Below are 10,760 nucleotides of genomic sequence, written 5' to 3'. Positions count from 1 at the left end.
AATCTATAAATGAAGACCAATGTTAGAATGATGTCCAGTACTGCTGGACATCATACTAGACATCAGTGAGGACGGCTGCTTGCGTTGTGGCCGAAACGTCGTGAGAATTGTATTTTCTTATGTTTTATTTTTTATTATTTCCCTTCTACGTGACTTTACCGAAAGAACCAAGAAAATGCTGCCGAAATGATGCACTTTCCTGATTTAAGGCCGTGAATACCGATGCGTAAGAAATACTTTTTTTTTTATATTTGATACGGAGACGGATATGCGAATGGGGGGCATATGGTGCGCTTATTTATTTTGATATTTGATATTCCCCACGACGACCCGAATGATTTTCGGTTGTACACGGGCAGGAAACTGCTCCACGTGCAAATTGTACATCTCGTGACTGCACAGCCAAAGGGCTGGAGCATTACACTCATTCATTCTGGCAACAACCCGATACCAAGATTGACTGATTAAAAAAACCTATATAATCCGTTTAATACGTAAGTTTTCACGATAAATATTATTCATAAAAGTTTTTTTGGGGTTAGATCACGCACATATAAGTGCTGTTAACCCACCATCACCAGCACAGCCAATTAAGACGTTACATACACAAAATGTGCCAATTAGTTACTTCAAAAATTGTAACCTGACATTCACAATTTCAGTACGTTTCAATGGCGATTACAACCAGCTTCATCAGGCGATTTGCCCAAATTGTGAATAAGTCTTCCTGTTTCCAGTCTTAGTCAGGCACTTCCAAATACGGCCGTCACCGCTGTCAGCTGTGTGGTCGCGGGCTCTTGCAGCCATGTGACCTCAAGACACACACACACCTGCACACGGGCGAGAAGCCGTATATAGCTGCAACGTGTGTGGCCCAGACCTTCAGGTCGCTTCCACTTACTTCAGATGTTGTTTTCCCCGCTTCAAATAAAAGGTGCATCGTGTTGAAAAGTTAAACATTAGACAAAGAGCCTCCATCAAGCTGCACAGGGCTCGCAAATCAGTTTGGCCACCGATGAACGACAAGTTTAACCACGTGTTATAGGCGAGCAACAAGTATGACCATTGGACACGGGTAAAGGTGGAAGTTTTAATAGTATTTTCTATAAACTCATTATGCATTTCCATGGAGCATTGTGGATAAAAGCAGCAGGATAAAGTCAATTCTGTGTTCACAAATTAAAACGCGTTTTAGTCGATCAGCCTATTGGTTATCCAGAAAAATATGATCAAGCAGCATTATGTTAAAGCAAGCAAACTGGACAAGTTTAAATATTTTGGGTCTTATCAGCAGTCAGGTTGGTTTAAACAAATGCTGCTGAATTACCGGATGTTATTGGCTACGAGCATTCCAAATAAAATATGGGACCCCGTTCAATGCAAAAAATCAAAACGATACGTAAACTCACGCGTTGCTGCGAACAATTTTTGGGTAACAGCATATTATGATCATAACTCCATTGTCTCCACATTAAAATATTCTTTATTTTATATTTTAGAAAGGCCTTACAACTGAGCTTCATGACACACAACACATACATTTTATTGGCCCCGATGTGAAAGAAAGAGGGGTTCGTGAAGGGTCAGCATTAATTAGTTCGTCCAAGGAAGGAAAAACACCACTGGTTGGTGACTGAAAGTTGGCTTCTATGAAAGAAGACAACAAGAACGTTTAATTCGGCGAGGGGGAAAAAAAGGGGCAAATGAGCATCGGTGCGGGTGGAAGCACCATAGGTAAAATCGTTGTACCAACTATTCTTGTAGAAAAAACAACAATGAATTCTATCCATTGTAACAGAGGTGGTACATAGAATTTTCTAAGCACATGCCCGCCATTGGGACTACCAGCCGAATAGACACGTTTTACAAATCCTTGAACGGTTTGGAAAGTGAAACCTCAATAGAGGATGCGCATTAGGGAACCTGCTAAATATTAATGTTCAGCACGACTAGTGCAATAAAGTCACGCCTGGTCTTAAGGTAGGTAAAACCGGCTATGTTAAACAAAAATATGGGTCTTCCATTGTGTGCCACTGCCTGTAACTGACCAAGAAAAGTTCTGGTTACTTCTGACAACTTTTCAGTGCATTTACTTAGCTCAAAATTATTTATTCGAAAAAACACAGTCATCAAATGTACTTCAGACTAAAAATACATACTGCTGCCACGGATGAAAAAAGGTCAGTCCTATGGAATAATAGTTTTTTTTAAAACATGTACACTTCTGCTGTTGCAGCAGCAGAAGATGAGATGCTAGTGACATGAGACCACTGTTAGGAGGGGCATGCCGACAAACACACAAACGGACAACGATCACAAACTATGTACAACAATGAATACCACCGCTGGGATTCCCAACGTCCTATGTAGTGTCACGTGCCTGAGCCTATGGGGAGGGGGTGGATGCAGAAGTTGCATTTCCCAGGCAATTGCAACAATGTCAGGTTTTCTCGCAGACCCAATTAGGGGTTGTTTTGAACACCTTCGGCATAAACAATAAGGTTATGCTTTTACATAAGTGATTTTTTTTATGCTGGTAAATGCATTAGTGTGCTTAAATGTGTTCCTTTGGTTTAAAACAACTGGGCGAATTCACTGGTCGTGAGAATTTGGAAACTGGCTCGGCAGAATCTGGAAGTTGATCGATGGAAGTGAGAAACGTTGAACACAAAATCAGGTTAAGATGAGAATGGCTGTGATAATCATGGTTGACCCCCTTTTTGGGGAATGGCCCTTTTCCATCGCTGAGATATTGATGGGATGGACATTGAACCAAAACAGCCTTTTTTTTAGGGCAGTGTTAATGACGATTCGTGTTGAGTTGTTATTTGCACATCACTGCCAATGCAATAGTAAACATAAAAAAAGATAGAAATTAAGATGCAGAAAATGCAAGTGGATAAATGCATTTGGTCTGAATTTAAATAAAAATGCAGTCCCCGTTTTCCCTTCAGATATAACCATGTCCAAGTTGTAAATTTATAATCAGAGTCTCCTTGCACCACGAAATTAATGCAACCCGTCATTCAGAAATTCAGCTACAAGATCAACATTTAAGGCAAGTAAAACATATCACTTTGGGAGAAACATTGGTGCCAAAGTAATGCAAATCTTTAAATGAAGAAATCAGAATTCCTCACATTCACACATCCAAAATGGAAAAGACAGGTTACAGAGAGAAACTATTCTTAAACTTAGAACAAAAATTGATGAGAGAAGAAATGAAATTAGTAAATGCTGCAAAAACAAGGACGAAAAACCATGCACATACGTGGACTTTCTCACACTTCCCCAAAAGCGTTTGTCTTGAGAAAATGTTGTTTTTCTCACAGAAAGCACAGGCAGGGTTATAGAAACATCATATAAACTGTTCAGGTCAGCGGGCCTTTTGACCAGGCAATTTCCCTTGGAGAGGAGACACTTCGCTCGATATACGGGCGTACATAGGCAAGAATAATGAGAGGATGGCAGTGAAGGTAGAGAAAACACCGGGGGAGATCCTGTACGGAACGGAGACAGGGCGACGAAATCAGCCCCGTGCGCAGGCGCGCGCGCGGTCGGTCGCTGCATTTGCAGAACCGGGAGAGATTACAGCAACTTGGGAAGGCCTTCGTCCAGCAGCGGACAGATCAGGGCTGAAGACACACACACACAAAACACATACAATGCACAAATTAGTAAACATGTAGACGACTAGTTGGGGGACATGGCGTTACGCTCGCTGGCTGGGGCGGTGACCTCACGGGAAGTGGCGTCATGAGCGCCGGCCAGCGAGATGACGTCATGTCCCGTGACGCAAGCGAGGTCCGTTGCTAGGAGTAAGGGAACGAGAAGGGTGGGAGTTAGGACCAGGGGTAAGGTGGAGAAGTCTGGAGAGTGAGGCCAGCATAGGAACGAGTCGTCGGCCGAGTTTGGATGATAAACCCTTTGCCGGAGCAGAGGCGGCAGCCCGGGCAGCCAGCTGTGCTAGGGAACAGACAGGGTGGAGGGTCCGAGGGTAGGACCCAAGCCTATTCTACCCCTACCCCTGGGAAGTGGTTGTATCTTAGAGTTAAATCGGCAGAAGCCCTTAATAAAGCACCCGCGCAAGACCTTTACTTGGAAACCTGCCTCCGAGTCGTCCAACACTTCGCAACAAATATAATACCATTGGTACATCATTTGCCAGTAAAAAATGATAATTGTTTTTTTACCCTTTAATCTGGCAACAAAACTGACACCTTTTTTACGAGGAGTCATGTTTGCATAGACCACAATACCTGCAGTCATAATGCAAACAAAAAACACAACTCTGATAATGTATGCACAGTGCATACATTATCAAACATAACTTGATTGGTCCACACCCGTGTGTGGACCAATCAACTTCAAGGACAGTGCATATCATTATCATCATCAGAGTTGTTTCTTTTTGTTTGTTAAAAGGGTAAAAACCTATTACTACTCTCCAATTCATCGCAATTGTATATATGTTGAACTTCTTTTGCATCATACGTAGCCAAGCGTGCTAAGTTGGAGGTGCCGGGGATAACCATCCGGTGCCGGGACTCAAAACCGAAACGTGAAATTAATTTACTATAGATATAGGGTGGCCGATCTGTATAACCAAGCGATTTAAGGACAGTTACATGGCAACATGTGCGATTGCGAGTGACATCAAACAAGGTCCAATGACCAACAATGGCAACTCGCACAACGAGCCATCGAAAGAATAATATGTATTCAACTACCTCGAACAACAAAGATCCCCTGTGTAGCCTTAACAGACTGTTGGGGCAAGTGCTGTTAGCACCTATAAAGGCCGGCCTCTCCTAGGCCAGGCCGGCCTCCCCTAGGCAGAGCCGGCCTAGGGGAGGCCCAGGACCCGGTTCAGATATAATCGTCACTGGTGTTGGCCGTACGTGTGAATCGAACTCAGGCCGCCGAGTTCATAGCGAAAACGGGCTAAACTCGGGCCGGCTTCGGTGGTGGTGGTGGAGGAGTGGATGGTGTCGGTCGTCGCGTGGCGAGTGATGGATGACGCCGGTGTGGCAGTGCAGCGCTCAGCGTTTAGTGCGGAGGGAGTTGGGGGCGGTAAGGGCTGGATGAGGCTGTCCCCTCGCACAGCCGCGGGTTGCCTGCCCGTTCATCACCTTTGCGTCGGTAGGCTCCATCTCAATGAACTCTTGAAGCATCTCTGCGAAATGCACAAGAACGGTAATGGGTACACGTAGTAATAAACTTACCAACATACAGTTATCGTGTTTTAAATCTGTATTGAAAACTAATTTCTTTAGAGCTGCTTTGTGTTCAGTTTATTGGCCTTCTCCCCACACCTCCGGTGAGCATGGCTGGCTACGTACGGTGCGAAAGAAGTTCAACATACACACATGCGTACGTACGGCAAACTTCGCATCCTGCGCTTTAGGCCCAGCAATACGCAAATAGCTTTTTTATTTTATTATTGGCAAGGCTTTGTAAATTCTTACACCGGTGCACGCCTGCAAGCCAGCACTATGGAAGCAGGATTATTGCGGTCCCAACTCAAGGGTTTAAACACACAGTACGATTCCACCTTTGGGAATAGTTCCCGTAAGTAAGGGGAGCAGCAGCACTCTAGATTGATATTTACTGGAACATTTTAACATAAGAACTCACCGCGAAAAGGTTACTGTTACAATAAATTGGCAAAAAAAATATATGGTATTAAATCTACCTTGGTTTAAAATTCGGTTTTAACTCACACTGGCAATGGTTGACAGCATTCTGCATATAATTCACAGCGTAACAATGCGATGGATGATATCTCTTATGTCATAGATGCTAGACTGTTGGAAACGTGCGATGCTATTTCACAGTGCGTTGTTGTGACAGATGCTAGACTGTGCTCGGAGCTGTGCCTTGCATAGAGTCCTGAACCCACAAATTGTTTATTTTTAATAAGAACACTACATGCAATTTATACGCCAAGGCGGCGAGATGTTAACTACCCTGCCTGGTGTACAGGAGGTCGTGGGTTCAATCCCGACCCTGATGCCTGTTGTATATTTGGAGTTTGCACGTCTCTCCCTGCGGTTGCGTGGATTTTTCTCCACGTTGTCAAGTTTTTCCACGCCCACATTTAGAAACGTGCGTTTAGAGTATTTGGCTGCAATGCATTTCCACACGATAAGCCACTTCGTTGAGCTATCATTTTATGTGGCCAGGTCGCTTCTGAAAAGACCTACGTAACTCAGTGGGCCTTACCTGGTAAAGTGAAAAGTTTAAGAGTTAAATAAAAGTATTTTTTTAATATATTCGGCCGTAAAAACATTTTCTCCAAATGTCAACTGTTGACAGTACTATGTTGCCAAATGCTCGTTCATTTGTACCGATTTTATACTTGCGCAACACATTATTACCACAAAACTATGCATTACACGTTTGAAAAGTTAAATCCTATCATAATTTCTCCGCACCTCCGATTAGCACGGTTGGCCGAGTACGGTGCGAAAGAAATTCAACATACGTGCGCATGTAAATTGTCCAACATTCGCAAGTGTCAAGAGGCACAATCAACAAACAGAAAAACCACCGTGTGCGCACGTACCCCGTAAAGCGGCATCTCTTGCAGAGCGGTCATCGATGATGCTGAAGACCTGCTTCACATAGTCTAACGTGCTGCACTCCCCCTGGCTCCAAAGCTTATTGAGCTGGTTCTCCTGCGCCAGCTGCACCAGGAGCTTCTGTCGCACGCAGCAACGGCAACGTTAGTAAGGCGCGTTGAGGTTTTGAGGGAGCATCATTTCGGGAAAGCTGCATCTCGCTACGCCCCACGAACGGGCAATGTATGCGGAACTTCTTTCGCACTTAACGTGGCCAACTGTGCGAATCGGAGGTGCGGGGGAAAGACAGCAAACCACAAAAAGCAGTTCTAAAGATCGATTTAAAGCTTTCGTGACTGCAGGGATTCATCTTCTTGGTTCTTTCGGTAAAGTCACGTAGAAGGGAAATAATAAAATAATAATAAATAAAACATGTTTCAAAACTCCTTTAGGACAGACCTGTTCTTCACCTGGGGACGGCTGCTTGCGTTGTGGCCGAAACGTCGTGAGAATTATTTTATTATGTTGTATTTTTATTATTTTATTATTTCCCTTCTACGTGACTTTACCGAAAGAACCAAGAAGACAGTTCTAAAGAATTGAGATTTCGAACTAGATTAAAAACACTCAGGTGTGTATGTTTCAAGACGTTTCTAGTCGAGAGGTATTGATACAAGCGAGAGGAAACCAGAGTGCCCGGTAAAGACCTGTACGGGCGAAGGGAGAGGCAATACTATCCCATGCAGAGGGAACGGATGAGAGATTAGTCCACACTTTATGTACCATCTCGTGCCGGCCAGCCAGGTTATAGCAACTCAACGGACAACAGGAAGGGAGTTTTACTCTTTGGTTTTTTCGGTAAAGTCACGTAGGTAAAAATAAAAATTAGAAATAATAATAAAAATAAAATAATAAATCACGACGTTTCGGAGGCAACACAAGCTTCCTTCATCAGGTGTAAAAAGGCACAGCAAAATAACTGTAGTGGGAGTTATTTGTGATGGGGCATTAATATATAGTGTAAGAGGAGGGGGGAGGAGCCAAGGGGGACGGGTGCAGGATGGGGGGGGTAAGGGTGTGGGTGGAGCCAGCTTGGCTCCTCCCCCTTCCTCTTACCCTATATATTAATGCCCCATCACAAATAACTCCCACTACAGTTACTTTGCTGTGCCTTTTTACACCTGATGAAGGAAGCTTGTGTTGCCTCCGAAACGTCGTGATTTATTATTTTATTTCTATTATTATTTCTATTATTTTTATTATTTATTTTTACCTACGTGACTTTTCCGAAAAAACCTAAGCGTATGATCTTGCAGTCACGAAAGCTTCAAATCTAGAAGGAAGGGAGTTTTGAAACACCTGTGGTGGTCTACCTTGCCTCCACAGTTCTCGACTTGAGGCGCGTGCGTGCGTAGACATGAGGCCCACTTTGGTAAACAAGCGTAACAAATAATAGATAACGTAGGGTCAGAAACGCTTTACAAAAACAAAACCATTGCTGGAGCCCACACTGAGGTGGTGCTAAATCGTTTTCGGACGACTCGAATGCGTCGAAAGCACGCAAGACATGGACCCCGCGTCACGGCAACGGGAGTGCAAGCCGGCCGCTGAAGCAGGCCAACGCACCTGCAAGTCCATCTGGTGCTGCTCAATGATCTTATTCTTGAACGGCTGGAGAAGAGACTCTTCGGAGGGCAGCTCCAGTGGCATCTCCTCCTCCTGCGCACGCACGCACGCACGACCAATGCAGCACAAGGGGGAACACACACGCTGGTAAATAAGCCCATCAGGTTCTAAGGACTGGGACAGTTGATGGCAAACAGAAGGATTGTACATGCTCGTGTGCAGCCCCTTTTGTCAATCCACTGCTGGATGGCTGCTGCAGCTCTCCTTACTATTAAAATTTCCCTCCCTTTATTACTGCTAATCCTACTTCCTCCCTTTATTACTGCTAATCCTACATAATACACAAGCATAATATGACTTTGAGACCCCCCACCCCACCACCTACACATTCCACAAGTAGTGACTAATACCATCTCTGCATTTTCCATAAATATGCTAAATTTCTCTGTTGATATGTAAATTCCTTTGTCAAGGCGCTCTCCTCCTCTAACCCAGCTTAAATATACGCTGCCAAGCTTGATGGTGTTCATTTGGTCGCTGTCTTTCCGACAGCCCTGTTCTTCACCTGAGGACGGCTGCTTGCGTTGTGGCCGAAACGTCGTGAGAATTGTATTTTATTATGTTTTATTATTTGATTATTTCCCTTCTTTGTGACTTTACCGAAAGAACCAAGAAGATGAATTCCCCACACCGTGCATGTCGTGGGGGTTATATGACCATTCACCGTGCAGGCAAGTGCCGAGTAAAGGTCGGGGAGCGCGCATGGTTGAGAGAACTGAAGTACCTCTCGCATCACTACTTCCCACTCTGATACTTCTCCCCTCGCTCTACTCCCCTCCGTACACTCTGCTACCTCTCCCCTCTCGTCTCACGCTACTTCAGCTCCACACAGTTTCTGCTCCAAGTAGCCTTGGCATTTGCCCGAAGCCCCCAGTCAACATTCGCTCAGGGGGAGGTCGCTCACTCTCCTCTGTTGCCCCCATATTCTGGGACTCCCTTCCCCCCAGCCACCCATGCTGTCAGCTCCCTGCTCACGTTCAGGCTCATGGACTTCCTTTTATTATTTTCTGCCGATGACAATTTACAAAAAATGCACAATGTTTAAATGCCTCGTTAGGTGCTGTCGCTTAGATGTTCAATTGTGTAGTAGTTTCATTGATAGGTGCCTGGTTAGTGGTTCGATTTCGTTTGTCATTTTGTTGTTTCGTTTAATTGCTTAATAATATCATGTCAATGTTTTTGTCTCTTCCTGAATGAAGAATTGTTAATGTGTATTTGTCAATGAGTGTCAATGTCATTTTCTAATCGTCAGCGAACGATTGTCAATGTCAATGTTTATCCTTCAATGTTTCGCGACTGTCACATGCCATCCTCTGCCCGGGGGATGCTCAATCAACCACTCGCCAGGATGAGAGAGGGCAGCCGTCGATGACGCGGCTGAGGGGCCTCCTTTTCCCCCGCCTCGTCCATATTGACGTCGTCCTCCGGTTCAGACTCTGCCACGGCGGTGGCGGCGGTGGTGGGCGCGAGCGGTGCCGAGTGTCGCTCCTCCCCGCCCTGCTCCACCCCCAGCTCCTTCACCCTGCGTGCGGGCAACACAGACGAGAACGAAGGGCAGACCGCCTTGACACAGCAGCCCATCCAATACCGATGACTCATTCCACCCCTAGGATTTGTGTGGCGTGTGTATGTGTAGTGACTGGGAAGGTCACTGTGTGGTGCCGGGCCTGCGAGGTCACGGCAGGATGTCTACTGTTGTGTGTACACCCCGGAAACGGGGTGTAGCACCAGCCCTAGTGGGGGCTTGGGTGAGCGCTGGTTAAGCGCGGTGGCACCACGCACAGCGTGCGGTGGCGGGCTCCCGTTGAGAGAGAGTGAGAGTGTCAGCCAGCTGGGGCTACGATGGGGGCATGATACTCTGGCTGACCTGGGGACACGTGACTGGATCATACTGGAGGGGGGCCACCGGTGGAGGGGGCCAATGGGTGGTCACATGGTTCGGGAAGAACTTTCGAGAGCCTTCGGGCAAGGGGGCGAGAGAGATCGAGAAGGTGGGCGGGGCGAGAGGCGGAGCCAGCCCCAGCCCGGCACGGGGTTCTTACTGTTGGAGAGGCAGGAGATCCACGTCAAGCTTGAAGAAGCCTCTAGCCACGCGGTCCAGGACCCAGCTTGTGGTCGGGACCGGCATAGTGGGACCGTGTCTAGTTCCGCCCTAGCGTGGTTTAGTTGGGTGGTCACCACCCGTGGGTGTGTTGTGTTAATAGCCCTGGAGTATGTTGTGCAAATAGTTAACAAACGTGTTGCTCCCAAGACAACGTCTGCGACTCGGTTGAACTCGCTACATATGTACACACGTGTACGTGTGTACGTGTGTATGTGCATAACCTTATGGCGAGAGGTAGTGTGGTGTTTAGCGCACTACGAATGCGGAGAACCGAGTTGGAGTCCCGCTCACGGCCACCAACACCAGTGACGATTATCTCAACCGGTCCTGGGCCTCCCCTAGGTCGACTCAGCCTCAAATGAGTACCTGGTGCGATGCGTAAATATCGCCACGAGGGAGACAAAGGC

The 10,760-nt window shown here is 46.1% G+C and overlaps 1 protein-coding gene across 2 annotated transcripts in view; it reads right to left on the bottom strand.

The window, feature by feature from the left end:
- Positions 1-1,200: 1,200 nt before the first annotated feature.
- Positions 1,201-10,760, bottom strand: part of LOC144952528 (kinesin-like protein KIF2A) — a 41,548-nt gene continuing 31,988 nt past the window's right edge. For both annotated transcript variants that reach the window (XM_078882979.1, XM_078882988.1), the window contains exons 17-21: positions 9,594-9,771; positions 8,190-8,282; positions 6,569-6,704; positions 5,133-5,176; positions 1,201-3,635 (exon numbers count right to left, since the gene is read on the bottom strand). In XM_078882979.1, coding sequence (XP_078739105.1) covers positions 3,630-3,635; positions 5,133-5,176; positions 6,569-6,704; positions 8,190-8,282; positions 9,594-9,771 — 457 coding nt within the window. In that variant the 3' untranslated portion in view covers positions 1,201-3,629. The remainder of the gene's footprint in view (positions 3,636-5,132; positions 5,177-6,568; positions 6,705-8,189; positions 8,283-9,593; positions 9,772-10,760) is intronic.

Source organism: Lampetra fluviatilis, chromosome 3 (assembly GCF_964198595.1).
Source record: "Lampetra fluviatilis chromosome 3, kcLamFluv1.1, whole genome shotgun sequence".
In the NCBI taxonomy this organism is placed as follows: Eukaryota; Metazoa; Chordata; class Hyperoartia; order Petromyzontiformes; family Petromyzontidae; genus Lampetra; species Lampetra fluviatilis.
The sequence above is the reverse complement of the archived record's forward strand: the minus strand, read 5'-3'. Positions and strand labels throughout refer to the sequence as shown.